Consider the following 20,460-nt stretch of genomic DNA (forward strand, 5'->3'; position numbering starts at 1 on the left):
ATCCTGAAAAAACAGACAGCAAATTCCACCTCTCCAAGACCAGAAGGAACCCGCAGCAGTGCTCTTTTCCTCTGATCTGGTGGGGACAATTGGGTCACAGCTACTTCTTGAAGGCAACGTCTCTCTGAAGCTGCAGGTTGTGCCTGGATCATTGGACACAGAGGGAGTTCACTATTCACTGCCAGAACCACAAACACTAGGAGCCGAACCAACCCGAGAATCTTTACTACAGATCCCCTCGTTTGGGAACCCCCAAAGGCAATGCTACCTGTAATCCTGCAACCGCACCACCAAACGCCCCTTCTCGCTCCATCTTCCACGGCTGGCTTCTCTGCTGTGTGCTTTCTTCAGACTTTCTTCCATATAACTTCTTTGTTGGTGTCTTTACAAGCCGACCCTCTACTCGGAAGCCGGATCCTATGCCCAAGGTCAACGTGGGAATCCTGCATCATAGGCAACCGCCGACCGCTACACCTGAACCCGGTGGTGGGAATGTCCAAATCAAGAATAATCACTCATCCTAAAGAGTCACCTCTGCATCAGTGTACTGTCACTCTTTTCCAAATATATAAAAAGATTCTATTTTAAACAAAAATGATCTTCTCTTACTTGGTGAAAATGAAGGGTCCACTCCACTCTGTCCCTGGAGAGCCTAGTAATACCCGCGTCAGGAAGAGAAACCCAAGGACCCTGACCTTAAGGAAACTCTGCCTAACAATGAGGATTGCTCTCAACATGGTGCACATCGCGGGCTAGGCAGCCCAAACACAACATGTAGATGTCACTTTTGTTTTATGAGATTATTTCTGTTGTAAAGAAAAAACGGAGCATGAAGTAGTAAAAGCGGGTTTCAAGCCTGTATCTCCTGGGGCGCTTCAAACATTAAACCACATGGTCTTTGTGATGCACCCCAAATCTTAACCTTGTGAACACACATTTTCCCTACACGTGGGTTTTTCTGCAAATTCATTTACTTCCACATGTAACACGATAGAAGACAAATAGAACTGTGCAAATTTCTTTATGGAAATTTTGCTCATTTTATCGGAAATGTTTAATTGGTGCATCGTCTCACAATATTCTGGGTGTGTTGGCTAACCATTTGATAACCTCCAAATTGAAATTCCCGGAGAAATGGTCTGAATGTGTATTAGACATACTAGTTAAGGCTGACATCTCAATAGAACTATTGTTGATGAATCCCACTAAGGCAAAATTAAAACTGCACCACCATGACTGGATAGACACGCGCCAACAATGCCTAGAATATGTAGATTGCGACTTGGTAAAGTATTCGCACAAAAAAATGCCTAGTCCAGAGTCATATCTAATTAAATGTCCTTCAAGCTATATGAGAACCCAGTTGATGCGCATTCGGCTAAATTTGTGCTCAACAAGACAGATCTTGGGAAGGAGACATCTGGTGCCCCAAGATCAAACCTTTTGTAGATATTGCCTTAACTACCAAACAATTGAGACTTTATGTCACTTAGTGGTTGAGTGCCCGGCTCTGAAATATGTGAGGTACAAATTTTTTCATGCAAAATGTAATTTCTACATAGAATATTCTATTGAAAAAATTTGGAATTACTTACTGACTAGTACGAATCCCTCTGTTCAAATTGCGTTAGTACAATTTGTTAATCATGTGATCCATGATCAATCTAGCTAAGAATGCAAGACTTTGTAAAACTATATATTTGTACATTTCAATTTTACCTTTTTGTATCAAATTAACTTTATTCAGATTTACATTGTATGAAACTATTGTTGATGTAAACTTCTCTGTTTGAAAGGTTGAATTATTCAGCCAAATCAATAAAAAAATTAAAAAAAAATTGTGCAAAATGGATTTTTTGTCTTCACTGCTATTGCCCTGAAAGAGGAATTTGTCGCCTGCAGCGAGCCGAGCTCAGCAGAGATTATGCACCCAAAGCGAATGGTCAAGGGGAGCGCCAGCTGAACCATAATGCAATGCAACCATGGCAAGTTTTGAGGTATACACAATAGAGTGGGGCCTAAAGAAAGGTGCAACTACCGCAAGCGCATTCACTGAGAAATATGGCCGACACAGTGAAAGACGCACTCAACCAGGCTCGTAAGAAAAGGTCTTTATTACAAACATGTCCATAGATTATTCTCATGATTCAGTTTCAGAATCAGGTTCGTCCAGATGGCTTCCTCCTAAACCAAGGGTCTGGCCCTGTGGCCCGCTGGATGCATTACACTCCCATGATCCCTCACCATCCTCTATGCTGGCTCTGGCTGATGGGAGTAATAGTCCTAAACATCTGGAGAGCCATAGGTTACAGACCCCGTCCCCATAAAGGAACCCGAAGAGGGTAACAGTCTGTCTCCGTACCCAGCCCAAGAATGGCAAGTGGAAGGAAATCTTTCCTCGCTGCTCAATGCCTTATTCCATGAGGAAAATGAAACCGGCACCAAGCAGCGATGGCTGCGGGATAACCAAATCCACCGTGCAAGGTCCTATTTTCAGCTGCAATTCTAAGTTTGCCCCAGCATGCATGCAGCGCAACGTTAGGGATTGCCATGTCTAGGGCAAGTTAATGGGACTTAGGAGCACGAGACACTTGTAGATGCACGCTTATTCTGGGGACCTCTGCCCACCCAGAATTCAGCCTCTCCACTCAAGGGATCCTTCCACAAGGTCCTAGGAAAGAGGGTCTTCAAGGGAGGCTGGGGGCAACTGCAGTCAGTACCTTTCAGTTTGCAGTAAACCAAGCAACGCTTCTGTGTTTCAATGTCACCAAACACGAGTGGCAGAGAACAAAGGCACCATACACGCTTGCATTCAAACGGACCTGCAATATTGGAACACATCACAAAATAGCACCCAGCTCTCTGAATGGGATACAAAAGACAGGAAGGCAACACAATTGCCCTGGAACCTTTGTGTGGATGTTGTGCCCCAAGTCCATCGCACACTGGGGGATGGTGGGGGGGGGGTGGGGAGGGGGTTAAAGCTGCTTGCCCATGTACTCCGACCACACAACTATACGTGATACAGATTTATGATCCACATCCCTGTGTCCACGTCAGTCGCCCAAACATCTGGACACCTGTGGGTCAAAATCAAGCAAACGAAAGGGAAGTAAAACTAGTCTGGTCCATGTCTGCAGAAAGATCCACCAACGGCAGCAAGCAGGCCATATCTGAAGAACTTCTCATCCAGCCATTTCTTAAGGAATACTTGGGCTGTAAGGATATCAGGCTTCCGAAACCCTCGGGTGAAACAGGCCTACACACCTGGACCACAGACGTGACCCAGCCCTAGAAGCAACACGTTGTGCACCACTGAGCTACTCCAAGAACCATCCAGCCCTGGGTGTCAATCCCGGTGTTCCTGTGCCAATCCCAGGAACCTAAAGCCCTAGAGATACAAGGTTCTGTACCAATGTGCTGATCTCAAGCCCATCCAGGCCTAGAGGTGCAAGCCTCTGTATCCCAGGGACCCCCCAGGCCTAGAGTTCACAGGCTCTGTATCCCTGAGCCTAGCTAGTCCTAGATACAACACACACTGAAAAGGTGCTCCAATCCCCGCACTCCCATACTGAAGCCCCCCACCTCAGCCCACAAAAAACAACCAGCCCTGCCGCGGACAGGCCCTGTAGTCCGGAGCCTAGATACAGCAAACACTGAATCCCTGTGCCAATATAAAGCGAACAGGTCCTGTATCCCTGAGCCTACACACAGAACACGCTGCATCCCTGTGCCAATATCCACCAGCCCCCCCCCCAACACAAGTACATCCAGCCTCGAGACAACACGCACTGAAGCCGTTTGCCAATCCCCCCCCAACTGCCATACTTAGCCCCGCCCGCAAAAACAACCAGCCCTGTAGCGGACATGTCATTTATCCCTGAGCCTAGACACAGAACACACTGAATCCCTGTGCCAATCCCCCCCCCAAACCCCCCGGTACACCCAGCCCTGGAGTGGACAGGCCCTGTGTCTATCTAGCGAAAGAGACGACTCACTCTTAATCCCTGTGCCAGTACCCTATGCACATCCAGTCCTAGAGGTGAGCGGCATTGTATCCAACTGCCAGTCCCCCTACACTATTGAAGCACAAGACCACCCAGTCCTAAACATGATGGGGGCTGTGTCCTTGTAAGAGTTATCTGGGTCATCCAGCACTCAGGATGGGCTCTTCATCCCTGTTCAGACTCCCCATAGAGGAGACATACTATTTAATCCTGTGCAATACACTGAGCCCATCCTGCCACAGAGGACAGGCTCTGCATCCCCCTGATCTCATTTAGCCATAGAGGAGACATACTATTTAGTCCTGTGCAATACACTGAGCCCATCCTGCCATAGAAGACAGGCTCTGCATCCCTGTGCAGAATCCTGATCTCATTTAGCCATAGAGGAGACATACTATTTAGTCCTGTGCAATACACGGAGCCCATCCTGCCACAGAGGACAGGCTCTGCATCCCTGTTCCAATTCCCGATCCCATAAAGCCCAAGAGCAGAAAGGCTATTTATCACTATCCAGTCACAGGTTCTCTATCCCTGTGCTATTCACCTAAACCCACACCCAGCCCTAGAAGTGAAAGGCACTCTATGATAGCAACACTATTTGTTTCCGTTGCCCGTGATGGCGTCTAACAACTTCACAAAAACGGAATGCACCCTGAACCTAGCAAGGCAAGTGTACAACAGCATCGAAGGGTACGGTTGCTGATCTCCCATACAGAGGTATAACTCGGCTTCAAAGACTGGGTGCGAAAATAAGGCATCTTGTATCTTAAATAGTGCCTTTTGCTTGATACTGCTCTACAAATCGAGATGCGCCCTTATTGACCCAATCCCTCCTACATCACTGTCCTGCCCCCAGCCTATTCCTCTACACAACAGGACTTCTTAAAGGGTAGCCACTAGGACTTTGAAGACAATCTCCCAAGGGAAATTTAAGCCAACCCGCCTCCGAGAGTTTCAAACCAACCCGCCCCCTTGAGACCTTCAAGCCAACCCTCCCGCTTGAGATTCAAACCAGCCCTCCCCTCCTGAGAGCTGCAAGCCAACCTTCCCCTCCTGAGAGCTGCAAGCCAACCTTCCCCTCCTGAGAGCTGCAAGCCAACCTTCCCCTCCTGAGAGCTGCAAGCCAACCTTCCCCTCCTGAGAGCTGCAAGCCAACCTTCCCCCCCTGAGAGCTGCAAGCCAACCTTCCCCTTCTGAGAGCTGCAAGCCAACCTTCCCCTCCTGAGAGCTGCAAGCCAACCTTCCCCTCCTGAGAGCTGCAAGCCAACCTTCCCCTCCTGAGAGCTGCAAGCCAACTTTCCCCTCCTGAGAGCTGCAAGGCAACTTTACCCTCTTGAGAGTTGCAAGCCAACTTTCTTTAATACCCAACCCCCTCTTGGGAAACAAATGCCAACCCCCTCTTGGGAAACAAATGCCAACCCCCTCTTGGGAAACAAATGCCAAACCCCTCTTGGGAAACAAATGCCAAACCCCTCTTGGGAAACAATGCCAACCCGTACTGGGAATTAAATTCCAAACACATTGAGAACTTGAAACCAATCCTCTTTGGAATTCTGAGACAAAAAATGTACTCTAAAATAAATGTACTTAAGGCTGTGCGAGACGTTTGCAGAGACTGAACCTGGGACGGGTGGGGGAGGGGCAGTGAGGGGATGGGGGACAGTGACGGCACAGGGCATTTCTTGGCACAATATTGCACTTAAAAAAGAAAAGAAATGGGCATCCTTACAATCTGTCTGTGACCAGCACATGACACGCTAGTCACTGTGGCCAGCTTGGCTGGCAGTGAGAAGCTCACTTTTTAATCAGCTCTCACACATTCATTCAGTGCTCAGGAGCATCCAGCAGACGTCAACGCAGTAACTAGCAGAATACTGAGAGACGCTGAGACGAGGTCCCTGAAGTGGCCACAGCTGTTTCTGAACCTAGCTGCTCAAAGCATCTTCTAAAAATCGTTGACTTGTAAGAATAAAAAAGGCTGCCGAGCAATTGCATGTGCAAAACGTGTGCGTGCGTGACCTCAGTAGCTAATCCAGACGAGATAAAAGGGGTGACAGTTAGAGCCCCTTCTCATCCTACACTGGTAATGGAAATAGCAGTCCCGGCATACTCCATCACAAGGCAAACAGCAGAACAAGTACCAAGACCAGGATTCCAACGAGGATGGCGATGGCGCACCACTGCCGGCGCTCTGCGGAAAGAAAAGGACAGCATCAGGTCAACACGCATGACCAGTGATCTTTACAGAGCATGGAGAAAGAACTTAATGACTTCTAGGGTGCGGGAATGCATGTTCCCTTCAAATTAAGGGCTGAGGGGGAGGACGCGGGAGAGGAGTTCCGCATTAGATCTCTCCAAGCTCAAGAGTTGGGGGTGTCGATACAATGGGTATCCGGGGTCATCATCACAGAGAGAATGTGTAAAGGTCTTTAGGAGGTGGGGACACACTGAATTAGAAGCAGGCACCTCCAGGAGGGGGGCGGGGAGGGGGGGGTACCAGCGTGGGATAATCCTCACTGTGTCTACGAGTCACTAAGGAGATGAGCAGTTCTCCTCCAGACACAGAGGGGGTGTCGAGAGTCACCATAAGCTCACGTGTATGAGTGGAATACGTGGGGTTCGGAGGGTTAATGGAAAAGACAAAAAGAAAAAAGTGACAGGAATGAAAGAACACACTTGTGGCATAAGGATGAAAGAAGGATGGAGAAAAGGGAAGAAAGACTGAAGAAATATGAAATGGAGAGTAATAAACAGGAATCAAAAGAAAGTCAAAAGGACAAAAAAGATAAGTAATACAAAGAGAAAATGTATAAAAGTTACTCTCCAGGTTATAATGAAACACCCAGAAAAGCTGTGCTGTTCAAATGTGCCGCAGACGTTCTGAAATGCTGCTAGAAAGGCCTTAAATACGCCCATCCGGCCTCATGTGAATAAGTGCAAGGACAAAATAAGGCCACTTTCTGGCATTGGAGCCCTACAGGGCTGGCTTTCCATCAGGAGGCAGGATAACGACATCAACGGAATTCTGCACACTTACGAGCCACTTCAATGGAGCGTAAAATAACGACATCAACGGAATTCTGCACACTTACGAGCCACTTCAATGGAGCGTAAAATAACGACATCAACGGAATTCTGCACACTTACAAGCCACTTCAATGGAGCGTAAAATAACGACATCAACGGAATTCTGCACACTTACAAGCCACTTCAATGGAGCGTAAAATAACGACATCAACGGAATTCTGCACACTTACAAGCCACTGCAATGGAGCGCAAAATAACGACATCAACGGAATTCTGCACACTTACAAGCCACTGCAATGGAGCGCAAAATAACGACATCAACGGAATTCTGCACACGTACAAGCCACTTCAATGGAGCGCAAAATAACGACATCAACGGAATTCTGCACACTTACAAGCCACTTCAATGGAGCGTAAAAGCAACAACTACACATGAGACTACACTATTTGTCTTGCTGCAAAACGTTGAAATGAATGTCTTTATATTCTGTTGGGTATGATTAAAGAAATAAAAGTAAAACATGAAAAGTTAAAGAGCAAGAAAATGAAATAAAGTAGGAAAGGAAGTGAGAAAAAAGGTCATCAAGAAACAGAGAAAGTTCGAGTAAAGGGGAAGCGAGAGAAGGGCACAACAAACAAAGAAAACCAGCAGATGGGAACAAAAATGGAAGAAAGGAAAATATAGGGAAGCGAAAAAGAGAAACAAAAGAAAACGTGCTCATGAAATAGAGAAGGAAGTTAGGGAGGCAATGTAAAGACGCGAGCGACAGCAACTCACCGCTTGTCATGTGCGAGACTTTGGCCATCTTCTTGAGCACCCCATCCATGCGCGACTGCGTGTTATCCATCTCCTGAGCAAAATCATCCAGCATCCTGTGGGGAGACAGGGGCTTCAGACAGGGGCGCAAAGGGACAGGCTCCTAGCTTGCAATGCCAGCTCTCCCTCAGGTTGCAACACATAGCATTACTGGACTGGTAAGGAGGGGATAGGCCCACTACCCTGGCACTGCCTTGAAGAAGCGCTTTCTCAACACAGAGATAGCTGAGCAGGCAACACTGAATGGCACGCCAAGCCGTGCAATTCTATGTGGGTGCCCGGCCCCAGTGTTTGGATTACCCGTTACAGGATTTATAGAAAGTGCTATGCACCACTGGTACCATAGACCTCCCAGATTCGATTAAGAACGCTCTCCCAACTTAGAGCAGTCAGTCCCTGAGCCATCCAACTACTCCTGCCCCAACTCTGCACTTCCTGCTCTCAAACCTACTCCTACACCTCTGCCTTCTCCAAGAACTGGCCCTAGTCTTAATCCCTCGGTCATGTTGCATTGCCATACCAAGGATGCACTCCCCAATGAATATGCTGTGAGCTCTCTCTCTCTCTCATATGCCTTCCTCTGCTGCAACTCATGCCTTCTTGTATGAATCACCTTCACCCTCTCCATTTGGCCATGTCCAGAATTCTCCTTCAGATGCGCCGAGTTGCCAAGCTCCCTGCCACCCCCATCACTCAGACAATATGTTGCAGACCTGTACTTAAAACGACCGCTACACTTCTAAAATGTGCTTTGGTGAACGCCAGATCGATCACTGCCCACACTTTTGATATTGCCGACCTGATCACAACCAACAACCCCGACATACTAGCTATATCGGAAGCCTGGCTTCATGTTGCCTCTGGCCCATCTTTATACCTAGCAATACCTCCTAAATACACCATCTATCGGAAAGATAGGGTAGACGCTAGAGGAGGGCGTCGCCCTTATAGCCAGAGGCTCACTTCCTCTAAGAGAAATCGTTGACGTCTCCATATCTTCTAGCAAACTGCTGACTACCAGGCTAAGGCTTTCCCACACCGACACGGTGAACATACACCTTGTCTACCGTGTTCCTGGCACCCTCCCCTCCTTTGAAGAGGACCTCCAAGGCTGTCTGGGATCAGGGGCCACACCATCTTACTAGATACTCTCCCTCTAGACCACTACGATCCTCTGGCACCAACTCTGTGTAAAGCGCTTTGCTAAACAGAGGGTAGGTGGTCAATTGCTGTCCTCAGTTGGCTCCCTCCTTTGCAACAGCCTCCCCCTAGGGCTTGAGCAGGACTTTCTTAAATCCTGGAAGTTCTTCAAGACTTTCCTCTTTACCTCCTCCTTCCCTTCTCTCCTCTGCTAATCTCACAGTTGCTGTGATTGGTGTCCTGGGCCCTCATGCATCCTTGGGCCCCTGACCTCCCACACCCAATTATCCAGCTCCTGTCTACCCTCAGCACTTGCCTTGGCACACCGTCTGCCCTGGAGGTTCACACCTATACCCAAGGTGGCTCTGGCTGTGTAGAACTCACCGTACACGCACTTCATCTGTGGCTCTCCCATGAGCCCAGACACCCCAGCACTTACCCCCTCTACCCTCTTCCTTGTTGCACTTGCACGTTCTGAATACTCACAAGGCATAGTCCTTTCTCCCTTTTTCCCTCCCTGCTTTTAAATGTTGTGTTTTTTTTATATATGTGTTTCACTCCCTTGTTCCTGCCCTTTGGGCGCTATGAAACAGTATATTACTTGCTGTATAAGTGCCTAACCAATGACCAATAAATAAATAAATCCTGCACCTCCTCTCTTCCTCAAAACCATCCTCCAAGTCCATTCTCCTTGGTGATAGTCCCAATCTAGGTTTCAAAGATGAGACTAATACTACGGCCTCCGCCCTACTTGGCTCCCTTGAACCTCTTGGTTTTGTGTAACATATCCTCAGCCCTACACATTCTAAAGGATGTGTCCTAGACTGGCTTATCGACCTTAACTGCAACACTGACATTACCTCTAATCTGCCCTGCCCATGGACAGATCATAACATTAGTGTATTCAACCTTACAGTGTCGAGCCTCCCTCCCACTGTGACCTCGCTCTTGCTTGCTATAGCAACTCAGAACACCAGTAACATCACCAAAACATGCATTCTACCTATGCTGGAGGAGCTACTCCTCTCACAGCCACTCGCCAAAGACCCTGCCATCCTGGTAGACTTGTACAACCGTACTCTCACACAAGCCATCAATACTGTGGCTCCTCTCGCCCAGCGAAAAGCCAAAGCCGCCCCACACCTTAACACCTGGTTTACTGCTGACCTCAAAGCCCTCCACAAACGTGAGGCGAAAACCAAATGGAAGAACAACCCCACAGAGCCAAATAAAAGCTTGCTTTACCCTCTTAGCTAATAACTACAAAAAGTCAATCCAGTAGGCAAAAAGCTCTACTTGCAACACTAGAATCCCAAATACGACTTGGAGGGCTAGGGAGCGCTTTAGCATACTGCGTGAGCTTGAATCTCTCGTGCCACCTCCAACAGCCGCCTAGCACCGCAGCCAAAGCTCACCAGCCTCACAGCCATCTGCGTGGGCGAATTCTCTGCATCTGCCTCGCCAGAACGGCCCTTGCCTTTTCTGCTTTATGTGCATCTCTAGCCCTGGTCTCTGTGCATGCAGGCACCTCTAGCCCAGATACAGTTCTCAGAGCTCCAACACTGCCAGGGCAGGGTCAGTGACAAAGTTATTCAGCTGCTGAGGTGGTGAAGTCTCTGTGCAGCTCCTTTTCTCTGTGTGTCTGTTCACAGTGACTTGGGAGCATATAGAATACATGGCTATGGCTGTCCCTGCAGACTAGCTTCTGGTATCACCATCTCCCTGTGGGTATTATTGCTAGTCGCCTCCCAATGTTTCTTTGCCCAGTGGTCGGAAGAAAGGTCATTCTGTTCACCTGCCACACTGCCATGGTGGCCGGATAGTTCACTATTACTGGAAATCCAGAACCGGGTAGCGCTGCCCACACTAGGCCTCCTGGTGGCCGTACCCATTTGAGGCAGCCTCGTCACAGAAAGGAGAACTGAACACGACCATCACTGTTGCTTCCCTTTCTGGCCACATTCTCCCCCAACCATAGCGCGCCTCCCACACTTCCCCAGTAGCACTCGGATCCCCCGAATGGCTGAACTGAGTATGTACGTCAGTCTCCCCCAGGGCAGCCCAAGGACCCTGAGGGGAGCCACAATGGGGGACGCCCGTTTGCCAGCTCGCTTAACCCTATATTGCCACTCCCCTGGCCTTCTCCACACTGCGATCATGGGCGAGACATTGCCACATCAATTCACAATGATCATTTGCTCCCTGATGTAACTTGAACTAGGACTGCTCTCTGCGATATCTGCTCCTGTGGTCATTCGCTCCTTTGCCAGCCTTTGATATCGTGACCCCATGATTTAATTTCAGAAGCGTATTTCTTTCTTGACGGGACCCTTAAAATATCAGAACCTTGTGTGAAGAAATGCTACTTCTGGATTGCGGACATGGCCTCCCGTCAACCTGCATTAAAGTTGGTTCCGACTTGAACAATTGAAAATTTGCTCCACTTTGACATTTTACACCTGGGTGATGTATTTCTATCAGTGATATTTACTCTTCGGGATGTATACTTGTAGCGCAGACATTGCAGGATGGAATCGCGGTGCAAAGAACTACTTGATTGAAAGTTGAACGTGGATTGCACCCTTGCTACTGAATGCATGTTTGCGATATGGGATCCCTTCAAGCACCATGAGATATCCGCGGCACAGTGTTATTCTGTTCCTGGACACACGTAGCATACCTGAGCCTGGTCTATATCCTTTTGAAGGCTGCCTGTTGATATTGTATTTTTGCTTATATCTGCTCCATGTTCACACACCCCCTGGCACAGACTTCCGTTTGAACCACTGCAATCTTGGCACCTGGCCTGCATCCCTGCGAGAAGTACTCTGTGCTAAACCTGCACAAACCCGGCCTCTTGCCTGCCCGCTTGTCTATATGCACCAACAAGATATTTTCACCTTAATGTTCATGTTCACCCTTCGGAAAACTGGATTACAAGTCATTTGATTCGGTCTGTGTGCTAGTGATACTGAACGGTAACCAGCGCCATTGTGATATTTGTTCAAATATAGCCAAATAGTTCAAACCGAAGCGAAAGCATCCAGAATATGAACACCTCATCCATAGCCAAGTAAGGAGCGGAGGGAAACATCAACCTCGGTTTATCAACACATCCTGGCTAGAGGAGGATTGTCCCCCTTTTCGGCGTCAACTGTTCCTTCCATCCTTCAAGATTATTTTAATCAACCATGTAGGCAAGAGGGAGGGATGTGTTGCCATCATACAGAGTGAAACAATCCACACACAGTGACTGTTGATGGCAAACCCCCTCTCCTAACAATCTGTCCATCACTGAGCTTTTTCACCCTATGGTTGGAGAGGAAAAGTAGAACTGTGGGCAGGACCCACTCTGTGACCCTGTAGTCCTTACACTTCAAACTACTAACCATAGTGCTGCAACCCGCCCATATGGGATAGTATCGTTGGCCATGCAAGACTCACCACTGTAGCCACCCCCCTGCACTCTGGTGGGTTACCACCTTACAATAACCCTCAGTCCTCATCCCAGTCATCACTCAAACTAAGCACATTAAGGCCATGCCCACTGCAAAGAGCCTGGAAACACATCAATCCAGAAGATCTGCCTACAATATACCCTGCAAATTAATACACACCCTTGAGAAGAAGGATCGTAAAAAACCATTCACGGGGCATCGCTCCCAATATGGCCGCTTGAGCTTCGGCTCCATACGAGGAGGAGGAGGAGGAGGAGGAGTGGGCCTATGAGGTGTGTGTGTTCGCAGTCTGAGCATTGCCAATTTAAGGTCCCTGCTGGGGGAAATCCTATAGATCGCATCGATCCAGTCTTGGAGTAGTGAACGGAGACGGAGTACAAAGCAGCGTTGTACACTTGAGGCCCGGCCACCATGTCAGTCTGTTTGGTGGAAGTGATCAGAGAGCAGAACTCCGAATCACCATCCCCATCATTGTTGATCTTGCTTGCAGTCCCTGGCACATTGAGATCCAGCTGTCAGTGCAGGGAGTTGAACCCGCATTGGTCATTGGGGTAGCGGCCTCAGTCTAGGATCCATCCTGATTCCTGCATGGCACAGCATTACTCAGTGCAACTGCTGTTGGTGTTCCCAGCACAACTGGTGATGACTCTCACTTGACGTGTTTGATATTATACTGTAAACTGGCTGTTGCTGGCCCTTTCCTCTGTATTCCTGGAGAGCAGGACATTGTAAGTCCATTCTTCATTGAACTCAGGGGGTGATGTTACGCCGTGTTACTTATTGTGCTAGTAACCCTCTGCTTACCTGTCTGCCGGTAGTTTTGGCCCGTGTGCTGTAACTTGGAATTGGACTTGGGAACTATTCTTGCCCCCACTGGAGTAACACCCTTCACATGGCCATGGGAAATAAGTGACAATCTAGACTGCCCTCTAATAAATACCTAGAGGCAACATTTGGGCCTTGAACCCCTGCTTCTGGAATGGCATCAACGGTGCCCACTGCAGCGAAAAGGGTGAACCTAGAGTCCCTATCTCGGCGAGTGGTCAACTGGGAGGCCAATTTCAGTTATCCATTATCTTAGCTCAAATGAAATCAGGGATTGAATCACTGAACAGCCACATGGATAATCTGGTCTTGAATCTTGATAGAATGCAGCAGTAGATTGAGAAGGAGAGTGCGTGTATATCCAAAGTGGAGCACAGAATGGGGTACTGGAGGACACTGGCTCTGAAGAGTCAGATTTTACATTCATTATCAAAAGAGGTGAAGGGAATCTGTGCTAAAAATGAGGAATTGGAGACGAGATCTAGGAGGAACATTGTAAGGGCGGTTGGTGTCCCTGAATCCGTCCAAGCACATAATATGAACGGTTTATGGAGCAGTTCATCAAGAAAGTTCTATCTGACCTACGGTCTCCGCACAGTTCCTGGTCGAGAGCGTTCATCGCATACTGATCAGATTCCTAAACTGGGACAGAATTCCCCGTACCGTGATAGCTCGATGCTAATCTACAGGGATCGGGATGTATCCTGTGCTGTGCCAGTGAACTGGGTGACCTACAGTATCAAAAAGCCAGAATCTCTTTTTATCCTGATTTTACATCTTCGGTTCAGAAAGCCTTCCTGCCACTTACTGCTGTGAAGTCTACAATGCGTGAACATGGCTTACACTATGCAATGCCGTATCTTCATTGACGCAGCGGAGGCACATTCATTCACGCACTCCCTACCGGCGGAGTGTTTTGGCATACACAGTACTGGTAATGTGTACAGAGTAAACCTCGAGAATGATTGTTATAATTGATAGTGCACTGTATTTAGAGAGAGACATTGTTCTCAGAGGCCTGTTTAAGGATGTAACACATTAGCCCATTGTTGGTCGATATTTGATACATTTAGTGCCCGCTCATCCCCTTCTCGGGGTTTGGCCGACCGGAGCTGCGACTCCTAATGCCCCTGGGCGGTTGTCCACAGTTTATGGTTTGGGTTTATGTATTTAGGGATTCTTCACTGCAGGTTGGGGGTTTGGCATTGTGGGACGGGAGTGAATATTTTCAGGGTACGAAAAACTTTAAACTGTTTCACAGCACAGAATATAGTCATTTTGTTCATGTTGTCTTGGGTTTGTATCCGTCATCTTTCACTACACTGGCCCTCATTACGACCCTGGCGGAAAGTGACTGACCGGACCGCCACAGCGTAAATAGCGTTTCCGCCATTGCACGAAGGAGCAAAGTGCGGCCCATTCCGACCCATCGGGCACGAGCACCACGGCATGGCGGAAGTGCAAAGTCCGCGATGGCGGAAATGACCCCAAAACGGCCCACACCGCCGCCGTAGGGCGCCCTAGGTGCAATACCGCCACCCATCACAGCGGACACCGCAGTGTGCGCCTACCGGAAAGTACGGTGACCGGAAATATACGGAAACGGAAGTTAAAACATGGGCCCGGAACGGGAAACATCCCGCCGTACACCTATAAAACCACTAAAACCACACAACCACTAAAATCACTACCCTGAGACACACCCCAACCCGTCATCCACCCTAGCGAAACCAAGAAAAATAGGAAAAGTAGCGAAGAAAGGAACAAGTTACTTACCTGTAACTGTTGTTCTCCAGCATGGGTCTGGCATGGATTCACATGCTCATGAATATTCCCCGTCGTCAGGCTGGGAATCCTCGGTAAAGAAAAAACCAGTATCAGTTTCGTTTCTGATCTGTCTTTCGTAGTAATAACCAATCACTGGTCTCTGCGTCATACTGACCACAGCCAATGACTGCCCTCTACCTAAGCACCGCCTCTGGCAGCCATCTTCAGATTTGGAAGCACGTGAAGTGGCAGTATGACCAAGTGAAGAGCCGCAGAGGGGTAGGCGGGAGGGTTCGCATGTGAATCCATGCCAGACCCATGCTGGAGAACAACAGTTACAGGTAAGTAACTTGTTCCTTCTCCAGCATGGGGTCTGGCATGGATTCACATGCTCATGAATAAAGAATACATAGCAGTACACACATGCACAACCACGGGAGGTGGCAAAGGCTCAACATTAAGCATCACATCAACTCAACATTAAGCATCTTACCTCCTCACCAGGCTCACCTCAGGCGAACAGGTTGCGCAGCACTGCTTGGCCGACCCTGGACTCCTCCCTGGAATCCCGGTCGACGCAGTAGAATTTCGTGAAGGTGTGCGTCGACCTCCACGTAGCAGCCCTGCATATGTCCAGCAGGGGCACACCAGATAGGAACGCCGTGGTAGCTGCGATCGCTCTGGTGGAATGGGCTCTCGGACGGCCAGGCAGCGGTCGGTTTGCCAACCGGTGACAGCACATGATACAGCCGGAGAGCCATCTGGAGATGGAAGCCTTCGAGAGAGCCTTCCCCTGATTGACAGGTCCAAAGTTCACAAAGAGTTGTGACGTCTTCCGAAAACCCTTCGTGCGGTCCACGTAGAACTTCAGCGCTCTAGCTACTCCAGCGAGTGCAAAGTCCTCTCAGCCGGCGACGAAGGCGACGGGAAGAACACAGGTAACACCAAGGGTTCGTTGAGATGGAAGTCCGACGGTACCTTGGGCATGAAGGAGGGGTGCGTCCTGAGCACTACCCTCGTGTCGTGGAAAGTCAAGTACGGGGCCTTGCAGGAAAGGGCCTGGATCTCTCCCACTCGTCGTGCGGAGATGATGGCCACAAGAAAAGCTGTTTTCCACGATAGAAACTTCAACGGGGCCGAGTGCAGCGGCTCGAACGGAGGTCCCATGAGCTTGGTCAGCACCACGTTGAGCTCCCACGCCGGGGCCGGAGCCTTCACCGGCGGGAACGATCTGAACAGTCCCTTCATGAACTCTTTCACCAGACGATGAGACCACAAGGACGTCCGCCCCGTGGTTCTGGTGTATCGGGAGATCGCAGCAAGATGAATCTTGATGGACGCGTGTGCCAGACCAGCTTTGGCCAGCGTCAGCAGGTACGGCAGTACTTGGGGAGCCGTAATCCGTAGAGGGTTAATCTTCTGTGCGCGGCACCAGACAGAGAACCTCTTCCATTTGTGTCCGTAGCATTTAAGAGTCGAGGACGCCCTGGCCTTTGCAAGAACCTCTCTGCAATCGGCCGGTATGTCGTATCCTCCAAACTCTAGCGCTGCAGGAGCCAGGCCTGCAAGTTCAGCGACTTCGGGTCGTGGTGGAGGATGGCGCCTCCTTCCCTGGAGAGTAGATCCGCGTCCGCCGGCAGCTTGATCGGCGGTGACGCTGACAAGTCCAGCAAGTCCGGGAATCATATCTGCCTCGGCCACGCAGGTGCGACGAGGATCATCCTGCACCGTGACCTCTTGAGCTGGTTGATGAGCCGGATTAGCAGAGGCAAAGGAGGGAACGCGTAGAGGAACAGGCCCTCCCAGGGGAACGAGAAAGCATCGCCTATGCTCCTCGTCTGGGGAAACCTGCTGGCGAACCTCCGGCACTTGGTGTTCGTCGCCGTCGCGAACAGGTCGATCTGGGGTGTGCCCCACCGTCGGAAGAGGCGATCCACCAGATCCTGCCGTAGTTCCCACTCGTGGCACGAGCGCAGCTCCCTGCTGAGTGAGTCGGCGATGGTGTTTTTTATCCCTGCCAGATGAAACGGCACCAGAAAAATCCCTTGGGCGACGGCCCAATGCCACAGGTCCTGCGCCTCCTTGGACAGCGCTGGGGACCTGGTTCCGCCCTGTTTCCTGATGTAAAACATGGTGGTGGTGTTGTCGGTGAAGATCCTCACCACCTTGCCCTTGAGGGACGGAAGGAAGGACCTGAGGGCCCAAAACACTGCACGGAGCTCCAGGACGTTGATATGCAGGGACTTCTCCGTCGGGAGCCAGAGTCCCCTTGCGTGCAGATTTTCGGTGTGCGCTCCCCACCCTTCCAGGGAGGCATCCGTGGTCACAGTCTCCTGGTGGGCTGGGGCCTGGAAGTCCATGCCCGCCGTCAGATGCGCGCGGGTGCCCCACCACCGTATCGCTCGTCGGAAGCTCTCGTCGAGCTTGATCCTTTCCTCGAAGCTGCTCGTCGTCTGGATCCAGCGCGCATCCAGGAATTCTTGCAACGGGCGCATCCGGAGCCTGCACATGGGAATGAGGTAGATGCAGGAAGACATCATCCCGAGGAGGGACTTGATGGACCTCACTTTGGCCGCGTCGGCCACCAACATCCGTTGCACCTTGCCCAAGATGGTCCTGGTCCTCTCCTCCGACGGGGAGGCCAGAAGGGACACTGTGTCGAGCCTCGCTCCCAGAAACAGTGCGACTTGCGCGGGCACCAGGTGGGATTTGGCGTAGTTCACGGAGAATCCCAGGTCCGTGAGGAGTTGGACGGTCCTTGCCGTGTGGACCACGGCGAGCTCCCTCGTCTTGGCGCGGATGAGCCAGTCGTCCAGGTAGGGGTAGACGTGAATCCCCTCGCGGCGCAGCTGCGCCGCCACCGGTGCGAGGCACTTGGTGAATACCCTGGGTGCCGACCGTAGTCCGAAGGGAAGGGCTTTGAACTGGTAATGACGCCCTTGGACCACGAACCTGAGGAATTTCCGGTGCCCCTTTAGGATGGGAATGTGGAAGTAGGCATCCTCCAAATCCAACGACGATAGGAAGTCTCCTTCCTCCAGCTGACCCAGGACGTGCTGGAGGGTGACCATCCGGAACTTCTGCGCCTTGATGAACTTGTTCAGACGTCGCAGGTCTAGGATGGGGCGCCATCCTCCCGTCTTCTTCTTCACGAGGAAGTATCTCGAGTAGACTCCGGAGCCCCGAAGCCTCTTTGGGACGAGTTCGATGGCGCCCTTCCTGAGCATCGCCTTTACCTCCAGGAGAAGTTGAGGGGCGTGAAGTTCTTTCCTGGCCACGGGGGAGACGCGCGGGCACCTTCTTTGAAACTCGAGCGCGTGGCCCCGGGCCAGGGCGTCCAGCACCCAACGGTCGGTGGAGATGGACTCCCACACGCTGACGAAGCCCGCCAGCCGGCCTCCCACCGGGGTGCTTCGGTGGGGGCCCGACCCCACGGCCGGTTCAATCCTGCTTGGACGCGGCCTTGCCGCCCTCCTTGGCGACGACGGCGGGGTCCGCTAGACTTGCCTCGTCCTCTGTAGGCCTCTTGCGACGACGAGCGGGCCGCTTGACGGTAGGAAGCGAAACCGCCGCCGGAACCTTTGGAGGCGCCCTTGCCTCCGCTGCTCCGAAAGGGCGTCCGTCGTTGCTGCAGAGCTCCAAGGGCCCGGGCCGTCTCAGTATCCGCCTTGATGGCCTGAAGGGAATCGTCCACTGTCTTCCCAAACAGATTGTTCCCGTCGAAGGGCATGTCCAGGACTCTGGTCTGGACGTCCTGCCGGAAGTCCGTAGCTTTGAGCCATCCACGACGTCGAAGGCAAACGCCGTTGCCCAGCTGGCGGAACCCAGTGTCGGCGATGTCCGTCGCCACGGTGATGGCGTGGTCCGAGGCCACCTCACCTTCCTGCAGGATCTCCAGGGCCTCCGCCCTCTTGTCGTCCGGCAGAAAATCCAGCAGGGGAGCTATCTTGTACCAGAGCTCCCTGTCGTAGCGAGCCACGATAGCCAAGGCGTTGGCCGCTTTAATCGTCGTCGCTGCCGACGAGATGACTCTACGTCCCATAGCATCCAATTTCCTTCCCTCGCCGTCCGGCGGGGAAGTCGATGTGGAGGCCGCACCCCCCCCCGCTTTCTTCCTGGCTGCCGCGGAGACGACGGAATCCGGGGTAGGCTGCGCCCGGAGGCACAGGGGGGCCGTGTCCGGGACCCGGTACTTTTTCTCGTACCGGTCTCTTCTAGCTGGCGTCGTGGAAGGGTTCTTGAGGAGGGAAAGGCCCTCATCCCAAATGTCGTCCAACAGAGGCACTGCGAGGACCGTCTTCCTCTTGGCCTCGCGCCGCTGATAAAGGAAGCCTTCCTTTTTCTTCTCCTCAGGGCAGAGTTGGAAAAGCTCGGAAGCCCTGGAGATCATGGAGTGGAAAGATCCGATCTCGTCGGGCGGAGAAGCCCTGGCGGGAGGCGACGACGGAAAATCCTCGTCGTATGCCTCGTCGTCCGTACCCGTCGCTGCCGTGTCAGTCCCCGTATCATCCCCTCGGGTGGACGGGGAGGAGGGCTGGACGGGGCGCGACGGTTGAAAAGGAGGTGGTGGATGGATCCTTCTTTTCTTGGTAGGGGGAACACCAGAAGGTCCCGGTTCTGGATCCCCCGACGGGAGAGGTTCCTCCGTCGGTAACGGTAGCCTCGTCCTTATCTCGGAGCATAAGGACTGTATGGCCAACAAAATGGCCGCCGAGTTGTCTTGCGGCGCTGGCAGAGGGGAATCCGACGGGCGAGCAGGGGCCCCGTCGGTATCCTCGACGATGTCATCGTCGTCACCTGCGTCGGGGTCCATTCCGACGGGCTGGCCTTCTTCCACGCCTAGGCCGTGGCTTAAGACCTCGATCAGCTCCTCTTCTGAGGTTGAGGCCGAATCTACGACGACGCCCTGCCCCCCCATTCTTCTTCCCCACGGAGGGTTTCACGGGGGTCCTATCGATGGGCACAAAAGAAGACTCCCTCCGAGGAGGCAGGGAGATTCTGGGCCCCAAGGTCGCCACCACTGGTGCAGCCTCCACAGGCTGAGCCAGGGCCGCCGCGACCGTTTCGATAGAGGGCTTGGTCGGATGGATCAAGGCCTTCACCACCTTAGGTGCGCTCACCGCCTTATCCTTGAGGGAGGGGGCACTGCCACGCTCCTCCTCTGCCTTAGAGCTCGACCGGGGCCTCTCCAGGAGCTTCGCCGGGTGCTCGGCCTTCCTCTTACCCGACCCAGAGCGTTGGCTCGTGGTTGATGGTGCCGGGGAGGGTGCGCCCTGCCTGGCGCCCGTAGAGCCCGACCGTTCGGCGCTCCCGGTGCCAGCGGACTCGCGGTGCTTAGCCTTATGTTGGGCCCCCGTCGCCGGGGCGCCCTCAAAGGTCTTAGAAGACCGCTCGGATTTCTTCTTCTTCTCGCCAGACG

General features: G+C 51.5%; 1 protein-coding gene across 1 annotated transcript in view; it reads right to left on the reverse strand.

Moving 5' to 3' along the window:
• Positions 1–2,096: 2,096 nt before the first annotated feature.
• STX10 (syntaxin 10) overlaps positions 2,097–20,460 on the reverse strand; it is a 182,227-nt gene continuing 163,863 nt past the window's right edge. Inside the window, exons 7-8 of the mRNA XM_069604306.1 lie at positions 7,813–7,907; positions 2,097–6,198 (exon numbers count right to left, since the gene is read on the reverse strand). Coding sequence (XP_069460407.1) covers positions 6,122–6,198; positions 7,813–7,907 — 172 coding nt within the window. The 3' untranslated portion in view covers positions 2,097–6,121. The remainder of the gene's footprint in view (positions 6,199–7,812; positions 7,908–20,460) is intronic.

Source organism: Ambystoma mexicanum, chromosome 3q (assembly GCF_040938575.1).
Source record: "Ambystoma mexicanum isolate Mex_15411 chromosome 3q, UKY_AmexF1_1, whole genome shotgun sequence".
Taxonomy (NCBI): domain Eukaryota; kingdom Metazoa; phylum Chordata; class Amphibia; order Caudata; family Ambystomatidae; genus Ambystoma; species Ambystoma mexicanum.